Here is a 27871-nt window from a genome sequence, read left to right on the forward strand (position 1 = left end):
TGCCAGCAAGTTAAAGAAGTATGGGCTGGATGAATGGACGGTAAGATGGATAGAAAACTGGCTAGATGGTCGGGCTCAACGGGTAGTGATCAATGGTTCCATGTCTAGTTGGCAGCCGGTATCAAGTGGAGTGCCCCAAAGGTCGGTGCTGGGGCCGGTTTTGTTCAATATTTTCATTAACAATCTGGAGGATGGTGTGGACTGCACCCTTAGCAAGTTTGCAGATGACACTAAATTGGGAGGAGTGGTTGATACGCTGGAGGGTAGGGATAGGATACAGAGGGACCTAGACAAATTGGAGGATTGGGCCAAAAGAAATATGATGAGGTTCAACAAGGACAAGTGCAGAGTCCTGCACTTAGGACGGAAGAATCCCATGCTCTGCTACAGACTAGCAACTGAGTGACTAGGCAGCAGTTCTGCAGAAAAGGACCTAGGGGTTATGGTGGACGAAAAGCTGAACATGAGTCAACAGTGTGCCCTTGTTGCCAAGAAGGCTAATGGCATTTTGGGTTGTATAAGTAGGGGCATTTCCAGCAGATTGAGGGATGTGATCATTCCCCTCTATTCAGCACTGGTGAGGCCTCATTTGGAGTACTGTGTCCAGTTTTGAGCCCCACGCTACAAGAAGGATGTGGATAAATTGGAGAGAGTCCAGCGGAGGGCAACAAAAATGATTAGGGGGCTGGAGCACATGACTTATGAGGAGAGGCTGAGGGAACTGGGATTGTTTAGCCTGCAGAAGAGAAGAATGAGGGGGGATTTGATAGCTGCTTTCAACTACCTGAAAGGGGGTTCCAAAGAGGATGGATTTAGACTGTTCTCAGTGGTAGAAGATGACAGAACAAGGAGTAATGGTCTCAAGTTGCAGAGGGGGAGGTTTAGGTTGGACATTAGGAAAAACTTTTTCACTAGTAGGGTGGTGAAGAACTGGAATGGGTTACCTAGGGAGGTGGTGGAATCTCCTTCCTTAGAGGTTTTTAAGGTCAGGCTTGACAAAGCCCTGGCTGGGATGATTTAGTTGGGTTTGGTCCTGCTTTGAGCAGGGGGTTGGACTAGATGACCTCCTGAGGTCCCTTCCAACCCTGAGATTCTATGATTCTATGAAAAACTGCAGCAAACCAGTCTGAGTGATATGAGGAAGCTGGACTTTAGATTCTAACAGTACTAGTAACAGCTCTATCGTCCAATCTAAGGGTAAGTCTCCAACAGGTGTTAATAGTACTCATATCCTCTTTCCCAGCCTCTCCCCATTGGAGGTGAGATCGTTACATTGTTTCCCCTGGCTGACTGCTGCTGAGTATTGCTGTGGAATGTACCAATTACTTCCTTGCTAATATTCTACTGATTGCAACAGCACACTAATAGATAATGGCAGTGTACGAGTAGAAGGAACTGTGGAGAAAGCACAGTGAAAAGGTTAACCAGAGCATTCCTCCCCAACTGCACAAACACACTTCTGGGTCACAACGGCAGCTTCTTGGTTTTGCGTCTTTTAGCAGTTCTGAGCCTGCTTCTCATTTAAAGAAATGAGTAAATGAGAACCAAGCCCTGTGTGTGCAGCTTCTGAACATTAACATATCACTGTTACAAAAAATGCTGCAACCAATCTAAGCTTGGCTAGAAATTCTCAGTTTTGAGCCAGAGGAGAGAGATTGTCATTGCATCTCTGTTCTCACTGAGTCATTGTGGGTCAAGACTCTTCTGGATGGGAAGTGGGAGCAGGAAACAACAAGGGCTGTTCTGATACATACCCCAAGGTCATCTACTCGTAGAAAAGCCTCATGGCTGGAGAGGGTTGCATTGATGCGATCTGCTTCCTTATTGAACTTCTGCAGTTCCAAGTTGTCTTGGAGCCTCTTCTTCCGCTGCTCCCACATCTCCTCCAGCTCACTGCTTTCTTGGGTAAGCCTCTCCACAGTCTGGCGCACATCCTGGGTCCTGTTGCTGGGCTGACCATACATTACCTTCTGCCCCAGCTCTTCGAGCTGCATAAACCTGCCCAGAGTCACAAGAAAAGAGGACAAGTTACTGTAGGAGGAGACTTGAGCTTGGTGTTCTCCTGGCAAAGCACAAAGAATAATAAACTTCCTTCGCCTATAAATTCCTCATACCTCTATCTCTCTCTAATGCTGCTCTAATTCCTTACTTTCTTGGTGGCAGAACTGCAGCTACCCGTTGCTTTCCCTATTAATGTCCTCTTCACTTACAGTCTGCCAGGAAGTGCAGGGGTTGGCTGCTCAGGGCTGTACACCTGAGGTGGCCAGGAGTTTTCTCTCTTGGCTTGAGAGCCCAAGAAAACAGGTGGCCAGCCATTACATGGGACAGGAAGAGTCGCTGGGTTTTTATAAAGTGAGAGATGGGGCTGGGGGCCTGAGAGTCTGACAGGCCTGGCTCATAAAAATACAGGAGAGGGGAGAACCCAGGGTAAGTGATTGGATTGCTCCGGCAGAAGTGACCTGGAAAGGAAAAGAGGTCTGAGGACTTTAAATAGAGAGTTTTCTTCCTTGCTGAGCATCAGGGTGAGGTAGAAGGCAGCTATTGCAGTCAGACATTGGGTTATCAGACACTTTCATTTGATATGGGGAAATTAACTGGGTTATGTGCACAGTCAGTTTTTATTTTCTTCATGATAAATTTTGCATGCACTTAAATAAAGCCCAAGCACCATTTTCACACCAAGTTTATGTTCCCAGATCTGTTTTCTGGATTTGCTCCTGGCCTCCCTGGTGCTGCAGCACCTTGCCCTCCTTCTTCACCCTCGAAGCAAACTCTACCTGTCCTTCTGAGTGCGAATTTCCTTCAGAAGGTCCTGATGTTCCTTCAACAACTGCTCTGCGGAAGCCACATCCAGGCCCATCTCGTCACTGCCCAGCTTCTCCTTCATGCCATTTGCCCAGAGCAGGAGTCTGCGGCTGTCCTGCAGGAAAGCCTGTTGATCCTGTGCCAACTCCAGGGCTGTTTCCCTCTCTTTAGTCTGTGACTTGAGTGTGGCCAGCAGCTTCTCCATATTCTCCACTTGCTTTTTGATGGCCCTGCTCTCTGCAGGGTTGGTGTCCTTAATCCTACACAAGGAAACCAAACAACATCCTTGATTTAGTTTCAGAGACAACTTTAGCCTTATAGCTTGACCCAGCTGACACTAAAGTCAATGGGACTGGGTTGTTGTTAGTGGTTCCTCCCGAAAAGAAGGTCAGTTAGGGCACTTAATGTTCCTTATCAGCAGTAAACAGCATAGACATAGTGATCATAGAGTCCTCCGGGAAATGCATCCTGTCAAAAGACTTTACAGGCACCAGTGGTGCATTCATCACTGAGGATCAAAATGTTTTTTGTTATTTTTTTTTAATTCTCTGGCTTTAGTTAGGAGTGTCAAAAGCTAGCATATCACATCAAGAAATTCATTACCTTTACTTCAGAGATATAACCTTATAATGAAATAAACTGCCTTTTTATAGTCTGACTCAGTACTGGTACCCTTTCCCCAGCCACTGCTGGCTTCACTGATGCCTTACGTCACCTCTGATCAGTATGTAACAAAGATATTGTAGGACTAATTTCCACAAGAGGATACATATTACCTGGTCTTTCCTGCTCCCAGATTCCAGGAAAAGCACAATTGCACCCCATGCTCCCTTTCACATAACATAAAACACATAGGGATGATCAGCCAATCAGATTTCCCAGTTCACTGCAATGTTTCTACCTTATAGATCTGAACAGGGAATGCCCAACAGAATGGAACAGGTGTGTTGCAATGGACATTGTAAACACACAAGTAAATATTTTTAATTAGAAGTGTTAAACCAAAGTTTAAAATGTATACCCAAATACCCTATATTTCTAATTCTCATTCATCGTCTTTTCCCCATCTCATGCCGCTCAAGGACACCCCATTTTGGGGACTACACAGTACCTCATTAAGAATACACATAGCTTAAAATAGTGTTTGTTAATCCTAGTTCATGGTCCTATAACCTGAACTGCAGTATGATCTGCAAATGAGGTGTCCTTAAATTCAAAGAGAGGTAACACTCGTTGTCTAGAACAAACTCAGTGCGGACTGTGGTTTGCGTTGATAATTCATTACACACCGCATTTCACTACATGTGCGGGAGATTTGAGTTGGACAAATACTCAGTGATTCAATATCAATAAAGACTTAAGCTACTCCATTCATAATATAGGGATTCTTTCTATGTAGACAACGTTTGGAGCCAGTCACCCAGATATTCATCCAACTCTACCCAGGATAGAAGATCTCATTCAAAGAGGAAAAGGAGCAATGATTGCAGCCAGACAGGGAGAGCAAGCTAGCACTAGAGGCTGACTTAAGGCAAGTGTAAATCAGCCTTTCACAACTACATATACTCTATACACTTTGCTTCAAATATGAAACTAGATCACTAGGCAAAAATATAGAAACAAATGGCTGATTTCTTACGATTTTGCCACACTCTTCAGGTATTCAATTTTCCTCTCCAGCACCAGGACCTCCCTGTCAAAGGCAGACAGCTTGCGCCGGTCTGCTTCCAGTATGGCAGGTGTTTTTGCAGGTTCCATACCCTTGAGATGGACCAGCTTGTCTTGTAGTAGCCCTCTGGTGCTCTCGCAGTCCTGGAGGAATGTCCTCACATCAGCCACCCCAATCAGCTCTGAACCCTTTTCCTCCTTCAGAGTTTCCAGGTGCTCCCATCTAGGAATGAAAAAAACAACTGCAACAGCTATATCTAGACACTGAAATCACAGTGTCTTTGCCTATGAGGGGAAAATAGATTTCCAGGGGATTTGTTGCACGCACAATAAAAATCACCTATGGTAAAATTCATCTCTGTGCTGGGGGCGGAGACAAGCTCTGTGCTCTCTTTATATACCACTGCAATCTTCAAAATAAGTCTGTATTGGCACTTAAAGGGGGCATAGGACTAGTGCTCAGCCTCTACACATGGATGAATTTCCCCTCTATGTAGGTATCCCTCTCCTGCACCCAGTGCAAGCCACTATCACACTGTTGATTCTATGCAAATAAAGAAAAATAATCAAAATAAGGACCCAATTGTGCCTTGACATTTCTGACCATGGGCTGCCAAGAGTCCATAGAAAAATAGATAGCAAACACATTTTACAAAAGCAAAGAGTTTTTAATAGTTACAATTTTCAAACCTGAATGCCCTAGGAGGACATCCTAACCCCTGCCTCTGGGTGCGCAAATCCGCACTTAGCCATGCAGCACAGGCTGAACCAAACTGAAGAGCCCATTGTGACATTTGACTATCCCATGATGTGCTTGCTTTTACTTTAAATATAATGAAAACAGGCTTATTCCAAAGTATATTTTACCTGCCATCCTCCATTCATTTAGGACCTGTCAGTCTGACCTTTGTATCACAGCACAAGGGGTGCAAGGAGACTTCCACCCCTTCTCCTTCCTGTGCAAGGGTCAGGCACCTCCCCTGATGCTCAGATGGGAGTGTGCTGCAGCACCCTACGGATGGTACAGAATTCAGACCCACCTCCCCTCTTGGCTCCCTGAAGCTCGGGAGGGGATAAGGACTTATGGGGAATCTTTCCCACTGGACCATGAACAAAAAGCCCTCAGATCCCAAAGCATCAGCTGTACCCATGTACACAATGAGTGTGTCCATGACCTGGCAATAGTTCTTGGGAATTATATTTTTTCCCATATCTCCAGCCAGTAATGGTTGGGACAATAAGATCCAATTTTCAAACAGGGACACGTAAACAGAATGGCCCCATCCCCTATGTAGACACTCAAATCAGCATTTACGTGCATACAATAGGCACATATATGCTGAAGTCATGACTACATATGGTCAAATGATGATTAAGGTGTCCAGTGTGCAAGATGCTCTCAAATGGAAAAGTGAGCTCCTTGCCTGTCTGTAGAAACTGCTTGTTCTTTTCAATGACTGATTGCCAAGGGCAGAGGATAGACTTTCCATCACAACTGTCATAATACCATAAACCCCACAGTCAGTCCATGTAGACCAGCCCCTGCTTCTTTTCTTATCATTATCCTAATTTTGTTAGAACATATCCAGCAGGTGTGGCATTAAGCTGTGATGCAAAGAATTCTAGTGATTTTGATTCCATCACTTCTTGGCAAATGGTTCTATTTAGAGCTGGTTACGTTATAAATAAGAGAGATTTTACATCTCCAATTTGGTAAAAGCTTCCCCAGTGAAGTAAACAGAAACTGCAGTGACAAACAACAACTTTCCATAGACAACCCTCTGTCTTCACATCTCAGGTCAGTTGTGTGTGCCAAAACATATCAAAATATTTTCTCCAGGATAGTTTATGCAGGGCATGAAAAGTCCTTGATGGGGTGATTCCCCATTCTATCAGGAGCACCTTTACCTTCTACTGAGCTCTTTAAGGTGGGCTTGGATCTCATTCTGTTTGCTGGGACTGCTCTTTGCAAACTTATCTGCTAGGCATTTGATCTCTCCCAGCTGGATTTTCCCAGCAGCCATTTCCACTAGAAAGCTCTAAAACAGAAAAAAAAATACAGCGATAATGTATGGAGTGAAGAACTCAAAACTCATCATCTCTATGCAAATAGTGCTCCACAAGCTGTTGTATTCACTCATCTTCTATTTGTATATCTACTATGCTTTTATATCCAATTTATTTCTTTTCTCTCTGTTCATTCATTCATCTCTTGACAGAAAACACTCCCCTATGTGGTTTTCCCCCTTAGCCCATTGATACATAATAAACTTATTCTGGTATAATATACATCCCATCCCACCCTACTGACATGTGGACAACTTATTCTGGTATAAATCTGCAGTTATATAATCACACCTTAGCTTTCACTGGAAAAAGCTTTCCTGTGTAGACAAAACCCTCTGGATTAAAATTCAATTAACAAAAAGAAGGTTCAAAGCAACTTCTTTGGAGTCCTTCTTTCCTCACATACATCCATTCCCCCATGGTCAGTTTGTTTTACAAGTTATCTACACCGAGTGGAGATGAGGTACCTCATACTTCTGCTGCGTGACCTCCACATTGTCTGCTCCAGGCTGAAGGGTCCGGAAAATTTTCTCCTTATCTTCCATCCAAGACTGAAACTCTTCACAGGAGTTGTAGAAGCGGTACAATCTGATCATCTCCTCCAGACCTTTCTTCCTATGCTGTAAAACAGATGGAGAATCAAATATTGTGGTACGCAGGCCTTTTGCAGAAAGAGATCCCCATGGCTAAAGAACAAAAACATACAGATTAACCTGGCAGGTTGGCAGCAGTTCTCCCTGCTAACACACAGTGAATACAAATGGGCATCTTAACCCTAGAATATATGTTCCCGGGGCAAGAGGAATTGGGAGTATCAGAGAACTGATACTCACAACACACTGATAAGCAGAAAGTTTAGTAGTGGTGTGTGCTGGCTGACTGAAGATACAAATCAACATTACAAAGGGAGCATTACCGCTTTAATCCTAGGCATGTGTATAAGCACTGGTTGCAGGAAAAATAGGAATTGGAGGGTTCACATGGCAGCTTTTTGGGTGGGACCATTTGGAGGTTGAGGATACAGAGGAATAAAGGGAAAAACTAATGGTCTTTTGTGAACATCTGTGTTAAAGTTTCCAGTCTTTGCCACTACAGCCCCAAGACTGGGGGTTAACCCGGGGCCGGTGCAACCATTTAGGCTACCGCACGCTAGGATTTGGGGGGTGCCATTTTCTTTGGCAGCGACCACGGCAGCCGGATCTTCGGCCGCCGCCAGCATTTAGGCGGAGGGAGCTGGGGCAGAGGAGAACGGGGAGGGCCGCCTGCAGCAAGTAAGGTGGGGGAGTGGCAGGCAGGGGAACTCCCCGCCCCAGCTCACCCCTGCCCCGCCTCCCCCCCGAGCACGCCATGGCCGCTTCACTTCTCCTGCCTCCCAGGGTTGCGGCGCCTAAGCTGATTGGCGCCGCAAGCCTGGGAGGTGGGAGAAGTGAAGCAGCAACATGCTCGGGGTCCTTGTGCTCGTGCGTGGAGCAGGGGTGAGCTGGGGTGGGGGGAGTGTCTCAGGGTGGAGGGTGGGGAGCTGCCGCAAGGGGGTGCCTCAGGGCGGAGGGGAGGAGCTGCCGTCGGGGGATGCCGGGGGGGAGAGCGCAAGGTGGAAGTTTCGCCTAGGGCGCGAAACATCCTTGCACCGGCCCTGGGTTAACCTCTCATGTTTGTCCGACTGAGGAGAGGGTCTCCTGCTGTAATAGGCAAATTCCAGTAAAGCCAAGGGGATGCAGAAGAAAGCTACTCCTCAAAATATATAAGAACTGGGAGGGAAATCTGATGATTACAGAAATTAACTTGTGATTCTCACATAATGATGTACAAGCCAGACTGGATAAAAGCTGAACCAAATGCACGCAAAGCTTAAATGAAACTTCTGACTGTTTTGAAGGTAACCCATGAGTCGTTTCTCTTCTACTGCTAACGTGATATTGGTCAAAATCAGAAAAGCACCACACAATTTAGCACAGCCAGCGGTCTTTTCAGAGACTGCATAGTTCAGGATTGCAGCACGTTGTCAGAGCTGAGCAAGGGAAGCTAACACAACACCTGCCTACACTTTGCATGACGCTAGACCCCACTAGTAATCTCCAAGACAGGCTACACACGCACAAAGTATTGAAAGAGGTACAATACCTTAGCCATGGTCTGCAGATTCTCATAAAGCAAGTTTATTTCATTCTGGGTCCTCCAGATGTTCTCTGGAACAAAGTGAGGATCTGAATCAGGTGGATTAGAAAACCCAGTTTCTGGGGTTCCCCAGCGCACAGAGCGGCTTGACGGTAGTTTAGCGATCCTTTGGTTTAGGCTACTCTGGACCTGAGCCTTCACCACTGGCACTGATATCACCTGTTAAAGCAAAATACAACAGAATCAGTCTGTGACACGATGGATAATTGGAGCCCCTAATTTTAAGGATAAATTAAAGGATTAAATTTTCAAAATGATCTGCCTGACTCAAAGTGTTAGATATTGCAATTTACAAATGCACCTTTGTGATGTATTGAATACTGTGATACAATTGTGATCTATCACTTTAAATTCTCAGGGATTTTCTTGATCCTGCTTGCAGGCAGGGGGCTGTGTAGGGAAGTGAGGGTTCAGAATCAGTCTGCAGAGAGCCAGCCTAGAGTAAGCAGGGGTGAGTTGTGCCTCTCTGTTGAAATGAGCACCCTGCTTTGTCATCACACTTTGTTTTGGGGTTCTCTGAATTCTAAGAAATGAAATAATGTTACATGGCAACTTACCAGCATGAGTATTTTATGTTTCTATCTCATGTCTCTATGCATATACCATGAACATAACTGCAGGGGACCAGGGCATAAGCGGTTTAGCCTAGCGGTCAGAGCTGCACTTGTGTCCACAAGTCAAGGATGGCCACGAGGCAGTAGCTGGCAAGCAGGGATCAGAAGTAATTTACAGTGCCAGGATCAATAGCCAAGAGTCAGGGTCAGAATCAGGCTGGGGTTGGTGGCTGGAGATCAGAAAGCGAGGTGAGGTTTGGAGTCGCAGCAATCCTGGGGAATCCTCCAGGATTAAATTGTGAGCATGGGCCAATCAAAAGGCTGAAGAGTACTGTCACACTGGATTCTTTGGGCAGTACTTCCTGCGGTGCCTAATCTCCACCACACTCTTTGGAGGGGGTTCTACATGGCCTCCTGGTGGCAATGTGGGAATGTCAGCTGTCCTAGGATCCAGAGATCCAGGTTCTAGTCCCATAGATATTTACATTGCCCCTCCCTTTTGGAGGGCACCCTTCCTTCATGTTGGTACTTGGATGGTCTTGAAGAAATCTTTTTACCAGGTCAGGGGCATGGACATGGGGGGCAGGTTCCCAGGAGTATAATTCAGGACCCAGTCAATGAGGTAGTACAGTTCCCCCCCCACCCCTTTGCAATTTAGAGCTGAGGACAGGGCAGACTATATATTCCTTGTGCCCTTGGACCTGGACTTGTGGGGAGACTGGTTGGGAACAGGGTTCTGTGTGTAATGCTTCAGGAGGGAAACATGGAAAATGGGATGTATCTTAAGGGAGTGAGAGAGCTGCAATTTGAATACTGACAAAACCCAGACTGGTCCAAGGTACTAGTGGTTTAGCTTGTGGGATGGCCTGTTTGTACAAAGGTGTTTAGCTGCAAGCCAGACCTTTTGGCACACCATGAGAGCTGGGTTTTCCTGGTACTGATGGTCTGCCTACTCACTGTAGTGCTTTTTCGCATCATGGAAGTGGTCCTTAAGGTCTTCCAGAATATGATGAATTCACAGAATCCAGTTGGAGGCTGCTGGGTTCTGGGAGGTTGCTAGCAAGACAAGGTGGAAGCGAGCATGAAACCTGTAATTTGCAAAAAAGAGACTCTGCCCCATGGAGGCATGGTCAATATTGTTGTATGACAACTTGTCATAAGGCAGGAAGAATCTTGATGGTAGTTAACAGAGCACCTTATGTATTGATGTAGTACTTGGTTCACCCTCTCTGTCTGCCCATCTGTCTGGGGGCAGTAAGCGGAGGAAATAAAAGTGCAAATGTCCAGTAATTGGAGTGTTTCACACCAAAAGTATGAGACAAACTGTGAGCCTTGGTCTGAGGTGATATGATCCAGAAGTCCATGAAAAAGGATAACATGCATCACTAGGAATTGAGCGGTTCTTTTGGCAGAGGGCAGGCAGTCACAGGGAATGAAGTGGGCCATTTTGGTCAACAAGAGTCAAGACTACTGTGTGGCCATCAGAGTCTGGGAAGACTGCTATGAAATCTAGGGTGATTGAGGCCCAGGGTCTAGGTGGGATCTCCAAGGGTACTAAAGTGCCAAGGTGCTCAGAATGAGGTGTCTTGGTGCATGCACAAGGTCACAAGAGTCAACATAGTCCTGGGGGCTACTGGAAGAAACGGGGAAGTCTTAAGGTGGCCAAAATGGCCCACTATTGATTGTCATGGCAGAGATGAAGCACTTCCAACCAGGGGCACCCTGGTGGGATGGATATGCACCCATCAGGATATGTGATCCCATCCTGTGTGGAACATTGCATTTTGGTTCTGGCTCTCATTTGCTCAGGTTGTTTCATCACCTTCTGAGCTAACAGATCACCTTGCGAAGTGGATCAGATTAGATGAATCAGGTTTTGGTGTATGGCGGCAGTGCGGCACTAAGGAAGTTGTGAGGTTTAAGGAGAGAGGGCGGTTTTTGGCTAGACTCTTTACCTTCATGGTATTTATTAGGCCTTTCAGGGTAAGGCATTGACTTTCCCATTCCTGATTCCCAGGTGATATTGAGATTGAACCAAGAGAAGAATAATAGCCTCCTGAGATGTCTTTGGTTCAAGGCTCAAGCTTACACAGATATTCAAGGTTCTTATGGTCAGAAGAGACTTGAACTGGTTGTTGAGCTCCCTCAAGGTTATGGCACCACTCTTTGAAGGCTGATTTAATTGTGAGCAGTTCTTTATCTAATATTTCATCATTCTGTTCAGTGGGGTCAAAAGGTACATTTTCCATTTTCACATACAGGCTCTGCTTCTGTAGTCTTTCCAGGATGGAACGAACATGGTAACAATGCTGCTCAGGGTTCTCTGAAAACAGACATAGGTCATCAAGATAGATGACTACATTCTGGTCCAGGATGTCTCTAAATATGCTGTTCACAAAGTGTTGAAAGGTCGTGGGAGCTTTGGTCAGACGGAATGGCATTACTAAATATTCAAAATGCCCATAGTGGGTTCAAAAGACAGTCTTCCATTAATCTCCTGCCCGAATGTGCATTAGGTTGTAAGTCCCCACCACTCCACTGAGGTCCAGTTTGGTGAAAATTTTGGTAGATCACACACTACCTAGTTCCTAGGTTAGGAGCTCAGGATACCAGTTTTGGACTGTCACTTGGTTTAGGGCATGTTAGTGACACACAGGTGTAGCGTTCCATCCTTTTGCTTAATGAAAAGGCCCAGAGCCCCCACTGGGGAGGTGGAGTGTCGGATTGAGCCTTTGGGCTTTTACTCGATGGGCACATGAAGAGCTGCCAGCTCTGGCTCTGACATTGCATAGATCCATCCATAAGAGGCCCTTGCCCCGGGCTGCAGGTCTATGGGGAGCTGTAGTGTCAACGTGAAGGTAGCATGTCCACATTTTTCTTTTCAAAAACATCCACAGAATCCTAATACTTATCAGTGAGATGGGAACTCAGGCTTAGGAATGGTTCCTTCGGTCACCATCGTCTGTGGTTCTCCCACAGGTGCCATCACTTCTGGTCATCTGCAGGAGCCTGGGACCAGAGGTTTGGGGCTCACCCTTCAGCACTGTTCAGAGGGAAACTGATCCTTTTCTTTCACCAGAGTATAGAAGGGTTGGGCTGGTCCAGGTGGGTAATGTTGAGAATCAGAGGAAGTGTGGAAAATGAATCACATTAAATTTAGTACATCCCCATATCCCTGGAGTACAGCCTCTAGGGGTACTGTTTCCTGTGTCAAATCTATCATTTGTATGAGAACTGACCTAGGCGTTAAACAGAGGAGTATTTGTAGGGTTAGAGTGGTTTCAGCATCTATTGAATTATCAGAGCTCCTGTACCAATCAGGGCCACTGGGGGGGAAACTAGTTTGGCCCCATCCATTGTACATAACAGTATCTGTACTTGGAAATGTGGGCAGGAACTGCATGTCCAAGATTGATTTCTTGATTCCTTGCTGGTTGAGGTCCGCAACTGGCAAAAGGTAAGAGCATGTGATGGTGCTCTGCAATAAAAGCATAAGTTATTGTGCAGTCGCCATTCCTTTTCTTCCAGGGTCAAGCTTTGCAGACCAGACCAACCTGCATTACTTCATGGGTAGGCACTGGAGCGTTCAGCCCCGTGTCTGGGTGAGGAGGCACCATGGTTCACCTCCTTTTTTCCTTTCGCTTATGCAGCTGCTTGTTGACACGGAGAGAGAGGTCAATAAAAGCACTCACGCTGTTGGGGTCTCAGTGCGGACTAGCTCATCCTTTACCTCCTCACTAAGTTCACACTGTAACAGGTGCAGTTGGGCCGCCACATTCCACTCAACATCAGCCACAAGTCACTGGAACTGGGCAGCATATAAGGCAGCAGGCCCTTTTCCTAGCTGGAGCTTTCGTAGTGCAGCTTCCATTCAGCGAGTGCAATGAGGGTAATTGAAAATGGCAGAAAACACCCACAGGCAGGACTTTCAGTCAATTAACACCAGGCTGTCCTGCTCTAGCAGTGGGGAGGCCCAGCCCGGGCCCTAACAACCTGTCAGTGTATTTTCAATAGCTAGACACTTGCAGATGCAAATATTACTGAGCACCTAAATGAGAGAACAAAGTGGGCAGACCCAAGGGGCAAACCACCTACTTAAGAGTACAAGTGAATTTCAAAAGTGTCAGGACACAAATTACATTCCTAAATTTAATCAAGGGATTTGCATATTTAGGGCTACAATTCCCTGTCAATAATGTAATAATTAATTTAGGGGCCAGATAACTATATTGATTAAAAATAAATGTTTTCAGAACTTGAATGGGAGCACCAAGTGCAGCCAAGCACTAGAGGTTCACTTTTATGGTCCTTACATTATTGAACCAGCAAACAATCAACTGTTAAAAAAATAAATCAGCATGACTGTATTTGCCTTCACTGATCAACATCTGTGGGCTTCTGAACTTACATGCTCCCTCTACTAACAAATAATTCAGGAACGAAAAGGGAGGGTCACAAAATGGTGTTCCCAGCTCTTAGTACTAATTGCAGTTGCAACAGTTGCTTATCTTGCATAGCTCATTGTCATAGGGAGAGTGTTCAGAGATAAAGAAACCTGAAAAGTAACCATCAAGATTATGGCCAAAATAGTGAATGTGGGATTCAGACCACAGCTGAAGAGCAAATGAGTTTAACAAGACAAATCAAGAAGCAGAGGAATCAAACATGAAAACTGAATTCACCCAGGATGATTACAGAAGCCTCAGGTGAGAGGATTAAAGTAAGTGAAATGTTGGAGTCCAGGGAAAAGAAGGAAGGGAGGCAGTGGTTGGTGTATAATGGCCATTTGGAAGGAGAGTTGGATTCAGTAGGAAGTAAATAATAAGGTGGGGAGGAGTAGGAGATTTGTGAGAGCTAGGAAAGAGGTGTGATGTGGATGAGCCAGTCTTGGTGCCAAAAACTGCATTTCTAGGATTCCATCAGTGACAGCCAGAGGACTGGGCTCTGACTCATGTATAATTAAGAGAACGGATTGAATCTAGACTCTTCTTTTTGGCAGGGAATTCCAACATTTAAAAAAACTTAGTTTTCATTCCAGTTCGGAATGAAAACTCATTTTGATCTGGAAAATCAAAACATTCCATTCCAAAAAGATTGAAGCATCTTGACCTTATCTACATGCTTTTTTTCAGGGAAGTTTTGTCAACATTGACACATTTTCACAAAATGTTTCAATTTCACCAACATTTCTAACCAGCTCTAATAAATAAAAACAAAGGGAAGTAGAGGGGCACAGCCTCATATCCACATACCGCAGATGGAGCCTGCTTTGCTACAGTACGAGCTTGTTCTTCCAGGCGCCTTATCTCCAGGCAGTAGCCTGTGATGTCCTTCTCCAGTCGCAAGTGGCGGTGTAGCAAGGCTTCTGCGCTGGACTCATCCTTCCCATAATCCTTACTGGCCAGGAGGGGCTGCCGCTCCCGTAGCCATGAGTCTGCTTCATCAATGTCAGCAAAGTACTGAAGGGAACACAGGTTGGGAGAATGTTTAATCAAACAGCCCTAAGAGATACAGATCCAACAGTCCATCCTCTGGCAAATGGTCAACAGGGCAGTAATTGCATCAGATAACTGTGAAGCTAATCATAACACATACACAGGTCATATAAGCAGGACCATTACACATCAGGTAGCTCTTTCTTTAGAAACCCCAGTTATATTTCAGCATCACACTTAGCACCAATATGGTTCACAGAATCACAATTAAATAAATTAGTCCCAAATATTTCCTCCATAAATCTTATTAGCCAGTTTCCAAGTCAATCACTCACTAGTCAGATTTTGTTACTAGAAAGTAGTCAGACTTTGTCACTTAACAGAATCCATAATACACAGCATACTTTCAGACTGTAGGGATGGCCTCCAATTTCAGCAGATGTTTTTCCACAAAAGTTAAAGATAGATCTTGAGGATACAGAGTAAGTTTGTGTAATAGAAAGCAGCCTTCACAAATTGCAATTCATGGGAAAAGTTTGGGTGCAATCTTATACGGCTGTAATTGTAAAAAGACATTAAATTATAAAAATAATTTAAACTCCCCCCCCCCCGTCAAAAGCTGGGGGAGAGACTAAGCGAGAATAGTGTTAAAACTGCTAGAAACAGGAAATAATTCAGTATTTATCAAACCAAAAAGAACAAAATCTGTTAAGGAAGGAAATGTTCAAGCTTCTGTGTGAATATGGCAGGGAATGAAAAGGACAGGGAAAACATTATTACTGGGTAATCTGAGATACTATAGCGTGATTAGTAAATGATTATTTTATAGTGGCTTTTTGAATGTGTGCATTTGTGTATTTAAATCAGAGATGGGACTAAACCAAAGTTCCAGTTCTAATTGTAGTAGGAAGAGGGCCTGAGACATAAGCCCTTGTATCAGAGGCCTGGTATGAAGCCTGAGGCCTGAACTAAAGTAATGGTTAAATCTTTGCTGATATAAAGCAAAGCCAGGTTGTGAGCAAGAGACAGGCCTGCTCACAGAATTTGGTAAGACCAGGGCTGATATTGCAGAAACACACATTCCTAAGAAATGCTAGGCACAAAGCACTTATGCAAACACATTTCAGAAGGGTAGTACCAGAACACTTTGAAACCAACTCATTCCCCAGAGATAACAGGCACACGCTGACCGATCCTAAAGATAAGGTCAGGATGACAGCATGATGAATAGAGATGTTTTGACTGAACCAACATGTACAAAGTAATAGGTGTCACCTAGATATGGCAGAGGGAGGCACCTAGCCACATCAGAGGGGCTATACATAACATGTTTATATTGGTGTATAAAGATGTATCGCAGAGGGAGTGTCTTTGGCTGGCCTTGGGGATAATGGAAAGTCCCACTATTAACTGAGCTAGTCCATTGCAATGGGCATACAATGTGTTAGTGTACCTGTAACCATTGAGCCAGGACATTAGCACCATGCCTCGTTGCCAATAAACCTCCCCAAGTGCCATTGCTACGAACCGAGTTTGTGGTTATTGGGCAGTTTGATCGAGATCTGCTGTGTCAACTATCTGTGCAGAGCTGGGACAGCACACAGAGAACACACACACGCAGCCAAACGAACATCTAACAACACTAATCACTCTTCATACTTTGGGGAAACTCCAATCAGGATCCAAGCTTTGTGGCCTGATATTTCTTTTTTACGGGACAGATTTTCAAAGGCACAAATGGCAGCTAGACCTATTCCTCCCATTGGAGTTTGGTACCTAACTGTCACTGTGCCTTTGAAAAATCCCCCCATACTTCATTCAGTTGAGGCTCCTCAGGAGGGACTTTCATCCATTGCATGATGTTCACAATGAATTTCTCACATGTTGTGTATCCAGCACATCCTTGCTGAGCAACAGTATGGCACTGAAGGTACAACTATTCAGTGAAGTTAGCAATGTAACTATCCCAGATGGCATTATGCCAGGTAGAGCAGAGTGGTTACAGCAATGCTGAATCAAAAACAAATACAGCAGGCAAAATTCTAATGCACCATAAAATTTGTCTCTCGGAGAATTTTTGTAAAACAGAAGAATTCTCGCCCTATCATTGATGGGAGCAGACCCACAGCCAGTCAGAAAGAAAGCTTTCTGGGAGCCACACAGGCAAAAAGACCCTCCTACTTAACCATTATCAGCAGCCTGGATGGCCTGGTGGCTTGGCTCTTTGTCAGGGCATTTCACGGATAGAATGGGGGAATCTATGAGTTCTGAACTGTGACTGATCCTGCTATTTTCTACAGAAAAAGAGTGTCAGACAGTCACCCTGGTTTCACCCACTAGGAAGCTGATTTACACACCAGTTTTTCCCCCCAGTTATTTAACTCTAGTATTTCTAACTGAGAATGAAGGTCAATATATATGTTCTCGACTAGCTACGTACCACTGCCCTCTATTGGCTGGCTTGCAGAAGAGATGAGTCTGATCTCAAATGGTAGGAGCCTGAATTTTCAGAGTAGAAGGTCAAAGTTTCCCTCCCAGTGCTCCACACATGCAGAATAACTGGCAGCCACAAAGTCTATATGTATCAATTATTACGCTAAAGAACAAGGAAAGCAGAATCTGGAATATAATGTTTGGGGCAGATTTTACAGTAACCAAATGAAAACAGAAGTCAGCAGTTATGATACACAGCTGGTGTCTGCCTGCAGAAGACCAGAATGACTTGTGAGATACACAAAGGGAGAGACACAGCACTCTGATAAAAAAAAAATTTGATTAATATCATGTGAGTTGAAAGCTATATTGTTTCATCCCAGCAAAGCTTACTGCTTCCACACCCTTCTTATGTTCCTTACATAAACCCCAATCTGGTGACCCAAGCAGAAATGGAATGAGTTCATGTTCTTTCTGTTACAAAATGCAAAACCTGCAGCCTTGTTTACCTGTTTGATTAAAGCAGCTGCCTGCAGACGGATTTTATGATTGGCCACCTCGTCTTGGAGCTGTTGCCACAGTTTCTGGAGGCTGTCTGTCTGCATCTGGATATCCCTCTGGTGTGAGTGGTTCCTTTGACTTAGCTCCCAGCCCTTCCTCACTATATTGGAACAAATTGCCTTGTGGGAGTTGCACTCGACTTCTAGAGCCTGCCAAATAAAGTGACATGATAATGAGTAGTGGAGACTTACAGGCCCAAGGAACTGGCCTGTCCCAGGAGAACGGTGACTTTTTCCCATTGCCAAACTCTTCTGTCAGCTACGATAAAACTAACATGTGTAACGATTCTGTTTTCCCTCCATTCTGACACTGCCCCTTTCTCCATAGATAACACTGTCCTTTGAGCCCTAATACCCTTTTTTCACTCACCCAACTATTGTACTAATGATAGTCATTGAGATACTTCCCTTCCCCATTCCAGCAGCATATTATATATGATGGTCTCTGGGGGAGATGTTTGTCATCCATTGAGTAGGCCTTATGTCTTCCACTCCCAACACACACACACCCTCTCTCACACACGTCTCTAGAGATCTTATGGTTCATAGCCCTGCTCTCATGCCTTTACTGTTGACGTCCTAATTATAAAGAGCCGCATGTAGGAAATTACTGTTTAAATTCTGTCACTGTCTTTTCAAGTCTTCAGGTCTGTTTGCCACAGTGATTTCTCTTCATCAACAAGATGGAACTTCATGAAACTAAGCTTTTGTCCCCAACCTGTGTCCAGTTCATAGGGAGAGCTGGCAGTAAATTTCTGGGAGGCCCCAGCAATGTTATTCTAGAGTTTCCCATCCCTCTTTTCTTTACCACAGCTCAATCCCTTCCCCTTCATTTATGGCATGTCTACTGTGGAAGTGGAGAAAGGGATAAAGAGAATTTGAACATAGATATCTTAGTCTCTAGGAACAGAGCAAGAGTCAGGCTAACAAAGTTAGGCTGACACTGACTCTAATAACGTGAGACTTGAAGACAGGGCCTAGGCAATTGGAAAGTGAGTGGGAACAGACTGTAAGAGATACTGTTTTGACCTTGTGTTAAATAAGAATGGAATGTAGACTGTGGCAGAAATTAATAAAAAAAAGTGAAATATCAGGAAAAAATACATATAACAAAATGCAGCTGTTGCTCATTATTGTATATAACAAAAGGTATAAAAGCTTGCCCTAATTGTTTATCTAGTGGAGACCTGCCTAGGGAAGGGAAACCCTGCCCATGTATACTTTCCCATGCATATTGCAATTGCTCATAATAAAGCTGCCTCTGGCTTGTTGCTTCAAACTCAAAATAAAAACATTGTTTTCTTCCACACTACTCTACTTATTCTCCCCGTGTACCACATTTGGGAAGGGTGAGTGGACAAGAACCATCTCCTTCTCCCATCCATCAAAGCAGCCTAATGGATAGCACACTGAGCTTCACTCTGCTTGTTCTGCACATCCACAATCCCATATTAAACATAGGACTATCCCTCATTGGGAGGGATCTCTAAGCTGCATGATTTCTCAGGTTCCAAAAGCCAGCCAAACCCTTAATTTGAGGCATAAATGCTCTTACAATTGGTTTAGATAAATTATGAAAGACTAGATTCAATATAGAGAACAGACACCAGTCAACAAAATACTGTACCTTGTGCTTCTGAATGGAGGCAGTAATCTGACTGAGATCTCGTCCTAATATTGCTGTCCTCACTAGCTGCCATTTCTCAGAGATCCATGACTCTTCTTCCTGACAGTCATGGAAAAACTCAAAAAGCTTCAACGCCTCCTGTAGCTGGGATTGTCTAACATAGGGCAACAAGCAATATAGCTTAGTCAGTGCTAGGATTTCAGGTACAATGTAGAAACAGAGAATAGATTAATTAAAAGGCTTCAGCACTGCAGAAAATTCAGAGATGGAGGTACCATGGGAATTCAGAGTCATGGTTGAGTTATGGATGGAGCAACATGGGGAAGCCAAAAGGAAATTCCCCTCTCAACCCAGGAGATGGAGAATCAGCCATAGTAGATCCAGATCATATAGAAGCAACTAGGAATGAACTTTGGCACTGAAGTTCCCTCTCAGTCCCTGATAGCTGATGAGCCTTAAGGTCAATGTGAATATTTAAATATTTGAGCTCTCCCCCCACCCAATGCAAAGCCTCACTTTTGTGTTAGTTTCAGTTTTGAAGCCTGAACAACAAAGCCAGCGCAGGGAGAACTATGGTTCTATCAGCTCCCTCTGAGATTATCTCCTCCTCTGCTGGATCTGTTATATCTTTATATGTGGAGAAATGAGAAATTCTAGATTCTGGACCTCCCATTATCTCTGTTTTAAAAGGACCCACCAGTCTAATCAGAAAGAGCTGGACCATTAAGAGAGCCTTACCGGGATTTGCTGAGAGCCACAAGGTTTTGGTACAGCTGATGGAGCATCCGAGCTTTGGCATGAAGCACATCTGACTTGACTGCTTTGCCCTTGGTGGCTTCTGCTGTCCTCTGGGTGATGTACCTCACCCTATCATCATAGGAAGTGATCTGGAAGTCAACCAAATTGTGCTTCTGCAACAAATCTACTACCTCCAAGAGCTGCTTCCCATAATCCTGAGATATCACTAGTGCCTGAAAACCAAAAGTGAGAAATTATCAGCACTATGACCTCATCTTCTCCTATGTGTGTGCAGACAATGCCATCTAGGGATCTAACTGTCACTGGAATACAGTGTCTGCTGCAATTTATATTGGTAGTGGTGCAACTTATATTGGTAGTGGTGCAAATTGTGTGCACAGCTCACATGCTGATGGAGAGGGGTTGGTACCTGCAGTCTTTTGAGTTCCTCTGTAATGGTATCAATGTCCCTCAGAAGGCCCAGAGTTTCCTGCATTGCTCCCAGAGAGCATTTCTGTCTCTGGAGCTGCTCCAGTAGATCCTGCCACTGTTGGGAAATGTCCTCTTGCCTGTAAAGAAGGGAGGAGACAGGACTGACTCATTCACAAGGATCTGATGCTTTGGACAGCATGGGGAAAGACCCTGTTGACACATGGGGCTTACAATTTTAGAGGAGTTAAATGAAACCTAGGGTTTCTAAAGTCAGATACAGTGTATGTGTCATCTAATGAAGCATACACTGGTCTCATGGCTCAGCACACTAAATCCTCTCAATGAATATGGTCCTGGTTAATACATAAATCATCATTAATCTTGTTTGAGGGACTATTGTGTATGGATTCTCATATCTGATGTCCCATGTCCTTTTAGCCTGTGACAATAAATAGGTAAGAAAAAAGGAATGGTCCCTTAAATGACTCAGATTAGATAAAAATTAATTCAAACCGTACCTCAAATCAAAACCAAAACTTCTGTGGAGTTTGGTTAAGTATTTTATTATTTTCACACATGCTTCTGGCTTTGGTTGAGTCTAGAAAAGATAAGTACTGAAATACCACTGAAAAGGTTATTCTTGGGGTATTTCCATGAAGTCCCAAACCAGGAATTACTGATCATCTTAGAAGTACTGATCTCACAAGATTTATAGCCCAATTTGGGAACTAGAGGGGCATCAGAAGATTTGTGGCTATCTATCTGAACCTCTCAAACCACACACTAAAAGAGATATGTGATGGGTTGGCTGAAAATATTCTACTGAAACTTTCTTTTGATGGAAGACTGGGTTTTCAACAAAACAAACATTTCACATTAAGTGTCAGCTTTCCTCAAAATGTTTGTATTTTTATCAGCCAATTTTTGTTCCCCAGTTTTTGAGGTTCTTTTTTCAACAAAAAGTTAAAATTTTAATGAAAATGAAACATTTTGCCTTTTCATTTACATTTTTGGGGGTGGGAGGAGGAGGGGGTATCTGACCACCTCTACTCATGTGGAATAGAGCTGTTGAACTATCCCCTCCTCTTCCACATCCACTTAATATCATAACTTGTTTAGTCTCCATGACTGCCCATTTCCACTAGCATGACTCACTTCTTTACGATCTGGATCTTGCGATGGTAGTTCTCTCGGGTTATAACAGACGCCATGTCAGCCAGTGCTCTGAAGCGCTGCTCCCTGGGCAGTACATCTGCCACAATAGCCTCCAGCTTCTTAGTGGCAGCCTCCACCTTGTCTACACTCTCTGGCTGGAAGTCCTGCTTCTTGAGCACCTTCCTCATGTCCTCCAAGTAGGACTCACGCAGGGCTGCTTTCTTCAGGAACCTCTGGGCCAACTGTTCCACTCTCTCCAGCCTCTGCATCTCCCGCTGCAGCGCTTCTCCCCGGCTGTGCTCCGCTTTCTCCAAGATGACCCAGTGCTTTTCCACATCTTGCAGTGTCCTGCCTTCAGGGGGCAGATATGGCCGTTGATTGTTGGCTCTTTGCTTGGTTCTGATGTGGAAAAAGTGAGCTTCAATCATGCCTCTCTCTTGGTATTTGGGGGGCTTCTCTACCGTGCGGAAGGTCTTGAAGTTGGCCATGAGCATCCACATGTCCTGTATGGAGTTGGGAAAGTGGCGATTGTCCAACTCTACTACTTTCTGTTTAATCCATTTCAAGAGCTCAGAGATCATCTGCTCATACTGAAACTTCAAGTCATCAATCTCCTTCAGGAAGAACAGAATCTGAAACACGAAAATGGAAACATAAGGTGTTTAAGCAGCGTGATGAAGCAAAGAGGAAGAAAACTATGTGGCATGCTCATAAACTTTGTTTAATTGGGATGCAAATGAGCTGTTCATGTGTGGCCATCAGTATCAGGAAAGTGCTATTTAACACTGCAGGCTGCCATGTCCCTCAGGTTATTATATCAGCATGGAGACGGTTATCATATCTGAGACAAGGAGGATTCCTTCCCAGTCTAGGTTCAGTAAGAGCAGAATGATCACCCCAAAAACATGTTAAGCAAAGGTATTAAAAGTGATTTCATGTGCCAATATTAATTTTATTTTCTCTTAAAAAATAAGTGAATTTTGAGGCTCATATAAGCTACAGATGGTACTAGCTAGTTGTCAGAGGTAGGCATTATGTAGGCAAAAACTATGTAAGCTTCTTCCTAGGACTGAAAAATAAGAATTCTGTTTTCAGAATTTGTTTTTGTTCTGCATTGGAACAAAACAAAGACCTTGCAAAACTTTTTTAGGAAAAAAAGAAAAAAGAAAAAAAAAAAGCAATGAGGGAGAGGGAGTAATAGAGATTTGTACCATAGCATACCAATAGGCCAGTGGTTAAGGGCCCTCACCTGAGATGTGGGAGACCCAAGTTCAACTCCTACTCTGCCTAATTTGGAGGAGGACTTTGAACCTGGGTCTCTCCCAGTCTAGGGAGTGCCCTGGCTATTCGGGGGGTGAGAGGGTCTTGCTTTCCCCCCATGTGAAATTCCATGTGAGGCCTGAGAAACCTTCATGAAAGAAAATTTCATCAAAACATATATTTTTCCACAAAAAGGTTCAATGAATCAACATTTTCCGATGAAAACAACATTTTGTTGAAAACTTCCCAGCCAGTTCTACTTTCTATCCAAGGTCAGCCTGAAACACCTTTTTCCCGACTAGCAGCACTCCTGCCACTGACTCCTGAACTTGTCTTGAACAGAGACTGAAAAATGTACCACAATAAGCAGTGGTTTTGTGAGGATGGCAAATGTCAACTAGTAGCAACTCTGAGACCACGATACTCATTTATTTCACTTGCCATGTTGCCTGGATTGGAATTCAGTTTTCCTGAAGTAAAAGATTTTACTCTAATCTGTAGTGAAACAGGGTGAGGGGCAAAAACCCCTTTCTATTTTATGTATACATTTTATTCCTTTTATTTGCAGCTTATATTTCTTCCTCATCCCACAGCCCTGTGTAACCCCTAAACCTGAAATGCCCCAGAGATACCATGGCTAATGTTGGCTGAAACCTGCTGTATGAAAGTTCAAACAATACAGAATGACAGTCTGTGTCTCTGTTGCTCTCTATGGAGACTCGGCACCATCTGTTTCACTCTGCAGACACTTAAATTAATAAGGAAGGTGTTGCAAGCGAATAAAGACCTATGAGCTACACATTCTAATCTGCTTTTGCCTATCAGAAATTGTACTTGGAGAAGAGTGGCTGTCCCAATGCTCGTAGAGGAGTGAAACAGCACTAACCTTTAGTGCAGGAAAAGCAGCCCGTGACATCAGGGCTCCCTTCTGTATGTTCTGCCATCGCACCCAGTTCTGGCTGAAGGATCCTAATAAGTGCATGGTCATGGAGTGGATGGGGGAAGGGAGATTTACCTCTCTCGATTGATTCCCTCTGCAATCCTGGTCACTCACTTAGCCTCAGCTCTCAGGCTGTCTTGACACATTGAGGCTTCCCTCCCCAATCCTATTAGTGAATTCAGAGCTGCCTATCTGAGGGGACTAAGGACATGAAGATATTATCGTGTGTTCGTGTGTGTGTGTGTTTGCCCGTGCGTGTGTATGGAGAAGGCAGAGAGGCCTATAAGAAGGAGGAAGGGGAAAAAGGGCTGAGAGGGAGAGAAAAATGGGAAACAAAAAGCAGGAAATTGCAAGGAGAAAAATAAACAATGAAAATAGAAAACACAAACAGGAAAATGCGAAAAGGAAATCAATGGAACATTTAAAAAATGGAGATAGAAATATTTATCCCAAAACAGTTTTCCAGAATATGAAGATGTGTCCTATCTGATCCTCTGAGTTCTTATACAATTCATCTAAGTAGTGCCTATGATGACAGGGACTTTAGAAATGTCTAGATAGATACAGTGGGTACACCTAAAAAGTTTTCTCACTTCTGAGACAGATTCCCATTTCCAATGATAATCCATTTTACGTATAGGAAACAACTCTCAAGGCAGAAGAAACTCTGCAAATGTGACCTCTACTCTGTAGACTATAATTGCAGGACTGGGTAATGTTAGGGATATAGTGGTATGAGAAAGGAAATAAGCTGGTCTAATGAAGAACCTGAAATATGTCTCCAAGCCAGAGTCTTAGGTGGTGTCCAGCCTAATCTTTTTGCCCAGTCTCCTCACTCATGCCCAATCAATGCTTAATCAAGCTACAAGTGCTCCTCTCCTCCATCACCTCTGTTCAGAGTACAGTGCTGCTGTTGATATTGAGCTCGGGATATCTGGGATAAAGACAGGATCTCCTTGTCTTTATCCCAGATTAACTAACAGTGCAAACCCTCCATTGCGAAAGCTTTTTACCTTGTCACAACAGGGGAAATCCTGCTTTGGATTTTTGTCCCTACTACTGTGCAAACATGTCCCTGTCATAGCACAACAATCTTTTAAAAATCAGATGTTTATCAGCTCTCACACACATACATAAGAAGGTGAATACTTTTTGGGTTCACTTCATATTTTTAGCAAAAATGGAAGGGAATTTTTACAGACAGAAAAGCAGCTATTCCCAAAGAAAGCTGTCATCATTGCAACAACCACAGCATTTTGGCCAGAGTCAGTGAAAAATACCAGTGGCTTTTCCATGAGAAATTGTAGTTTAATTTTTTTTAATAAAGGACTGAAACCAATTTGTTTTGTTTTGTTTTGTTGAAAATACTAAACCTTATTTATATAAGTCTGTTTGTTTGTTTGTTTGTTTGTTTGATGGGTTTTTTCCCTCCTTTTTTCTCACTTTTTTACTTTTGTCCCCTCATCACTGGAAAAGAGGGGAAAAGGGAGAGAAAGAGGTTAAAAACAAACTAAACTGAAAACCAACTTTTTTCAGGTTTTAGTTTTTCATGGTTAAACTGAAAATTTTCTACTGAAACATAATTTCACAGACTCCTTACTAAGAACCTTAGTTATCAAATACAAAATCAAATACAAAATATGACCGAACAAAGAAGCTAATTTCCATATAGATAAATCCCTTTAGAACAGCCAGGTTCTAGCACCAGAGTGGGTCTAAACCATTGCCAAATCAGAACTGTCTACCCACTCACTCACACCGGCTGTACCATTTACAAGTGACTGACTGTGCAAGGCCCTGCAGAATCAAGTCTCTGATATGGTCGCACAAATGGTTTGAATTAACATGACTGTGCAGTTAATCTGAATAAAAGCTTTTTCCAAACTGGTTTAACTTTATGCTACTGGGGAGGGGGCTCAGTAGAGATAGAGGTAGGAGGCAATTGTAAAAGTGGCAATGCACTGACTTTAGCAAGCCTCTTCTGGACAGTCTGGCCCTGCTTCAGCCTGGAAAAGTAATGGTAATAGAGCGACACATAGGTCATGATGGATCTCTCATCTGGACGAGGCATTGCCACATCCTCAGCATCCAGCAGCTTAGTGATTCCCAGGTGCTTCTGTGCCACGCTGAAGGCATTGTTCAGGTTATTGATGGGCTGCTCACGCCTCAGTGAGCTGTAGTGGATGAGATCAGGCCTGGATGAGGAGAAGAACATACGAAGGACACAAGAGAGGAGGGTTAGATTTAGAAACAACAAAATAGAAATGAGTTACTATCAAGAAGGGTTACACCTCCCACACATAGCTACACAACACGCTGTATGTACACATATATACTGCAATGTAGTATCTGGTGCATATCACTGCTCTCTTTGTTATGGGCGGTACAGTAGCAGCTGTTAACATAGATATTCCTTTGGCTTTAGAGGTCACATGCTGTGCTTTTGGTGCAGCAGGATCTGTTTTTTATCCCAGCTGTCACCATGAGGATCCATGTGGCCATGGTGCATGTCACAATGACCACTGTAAAGTCCTGTATAGTCATGGCTTTGTTTAAATACACACAGATTTGTATATAAAGGATGCGACTGAGCAAATTTCTGACACTGAACAAGGAACTTTAGTAGAATGAGGAACACGGTACAATAATCCCTTAAAGCATTGAGTAGCTCTCTGCTTTCCTGTAGTGCTTTGGCATAGACCCCTCACTAGCCCTCCCTTGCCTAACAGAAGAAGGAAAATTCCCACTCCAGAACTCAGCTCACCACAAAACTCCCCATTCCTCCTGCCTCTTGTCGTCCCTGGCTGGTGAAACAAAGAGTCACTAGGTAGGAAATGCGGAAATGGGAATGTAGTCCCTGGCTAGGGAGTTATGGGGTTTTAAGTCTTCCTGCCAATAGATGGAGCAGCACTGGTATCTGATATGAGAAGAACTGTCCAAGGTGGCAGACCCATCTCTCCCTTCTTTCTTCTGTCCCCTGCTGCCTCCTCCTCCCCTCAAGAGGGCCAGAGAGGGAAAGAGGGAGAGCCTGCTGCCTTCAGCTCCCACCTACAGCTCTCACTGAACTGAAAGGGTTAAGTGCTAGTGAAGACCACAGAAAACCCCATTTTCAATAACATTTCAGAAAGTGCAATTGAAACCAGCGAGGAAGGTGAAGATGAAAGAAAGCAAATTTAATGTATATTTCTCTAGTATTTTTCTTAATGCAAATTTTTTGAACAGGAGGAGCCAAGTTTTGAGACACAGCTACTCATTCCTATCAATGGCCAGCCAGGATCAGTGAGAAGCACAATTATTCTGCATGGCACAGCTAGCAAAATCACACTCTTCAAGACACTCGGAGGAGACTTTGATCCTGCGGGGACACAAACTGGCTGAGATGATGATGTGCTTCTAAGCCTTAGGAATGACTAGCCACTTACAACAGTGGAACAAAACATGCTCTTGATCTGCCATCAGTCATTTTATATCACTGTTTGATAGTGACTGATTTAATGCTTTTCTAGCAGATTCTACTTGTTTTCTGAGCAAAATAAAGAAATAAGTTTAAATGCAGAGTATATGCTAACAAAGTCATTTTTGTTTCCAGGAAGAGAGAAAGTCAAACTCCATGAACCTGATTCTTCCATTCTTATTCAGGCAAAACACCCACTTAAAGAAATGGTAGTTCTGAGTGAGTAAGGGCACAGGGGAAGACAAAACCATTTTCTTGTCTATCAAAGAGAATTCAGACTTTGGAAGTGGCCATGCTAGAGCTAGACACAATGGCGTCAACTCTTCTTGAAGCCTTCCCTCATCACCTATTTACCTGTGAACGTGAATGAGGGCGTTGAAAGCCAGGCCATCAGACCAGCTTTTGGAGAAGTCCTTCACACTCACATTGGAGTAACTAGCAGTCTTATGCTGACACCAGATCAGCAGGGCTTCATTGGCAGACAGTACATCAGCACGGACTCCAAATTCCTCCTGGGAAGAGAGCACGGTAGGAAAATTCAGGATGGGCAATAAATTTCCCCTCATAA

General features: G+C 43.9%; 1 protein-coding gene and 1 long non-coding RNA gene across 11 annotated transcripts in view; one reads left to right on the forward strand and one right to left on the reverse strand.

Annotated features, from left to right (window-relative positions):
- The window catches only part of SPTBN5 (spectrin beta, non-erythrocytic 5), a 148415-nt gene that overhangs the window by 109365 nt on the left and 11179 nt on the right, over positions 1-27871 (reverse strand). For 7 of the 10 annotated variants that reach the window (XM_039536865.1, XM_039536861.1, XM_039536863.1 and 4 more), the window contains 14 exons: positions 27658-27815; positions 25816-26044; positions 21650-22281; positions 20493-20631; positions 20063-20295; positions 19325-19478; positions 17647-17847; positions 14522-14728; positions 8662-8874; positions 7008-7160; positions 6382-6512; positions 4445-4696; positions 2778-3065; positions 1755-1998 (listed from right to left, as the gene is read on the reverse strand). In XM_039536865.1, coding sequence (XP_039392799.1) covers positions 1755-1998; positions 2778-3065; positions 4445-4696; positions 6382-6512; positions 7008-7160; positions 8662-8874; positions 14522-14728; positions 17647-17847; positions 19325-19478; positions 20063-20295; positions 20493-20631; positions 21650-22281; positions 25816-26044; positions 27658-27815 — 3234 coding nt within the window. Of the gene's footprint in view, positions 1-1754; positions 1999-2777; positions 3066-4444; positions 4697-6381; positions 6513-7007; positions 7161-8661; positions 8875-14521; positions 14729-17646; positions 17848-19324; positions 19479-20062; positions 20296-20492; positions 20632-21649; positions 22282-25815; positions 26045-26175; positions 26305-27657; positions 27816-27871 lie in introns of those variants that run through there. The other 3 variants (XM_039536871.1, XM_039536870.1, XM_039536869.1) reach the window with 2 other exon arrangements.
- Positions 26430-27404, forward strand: LOC120404401. Its single transcript, XR_005597974.1, has 2 exons — positions 26430-26676; positions 27072-27404. It is a non-coding gene; the product is annotated as an uncharacterized LOC120404401 (long non-coding RNA).

This window comes from Mauremys reevesii, linkage group 4 (assembly GCF_016161935.1).
Source record: "Mauremys reevesii isolate NIE-2019 linkage group 4, ASM1616193v1, whole genome shotgun sequence".
Taxonomy (NCBI): domain Eukaryota; kingdom Metazoa; phylum Chordata; order Testudines; family Geoemydidae; genus Mauremys; species Mauremys reevesii.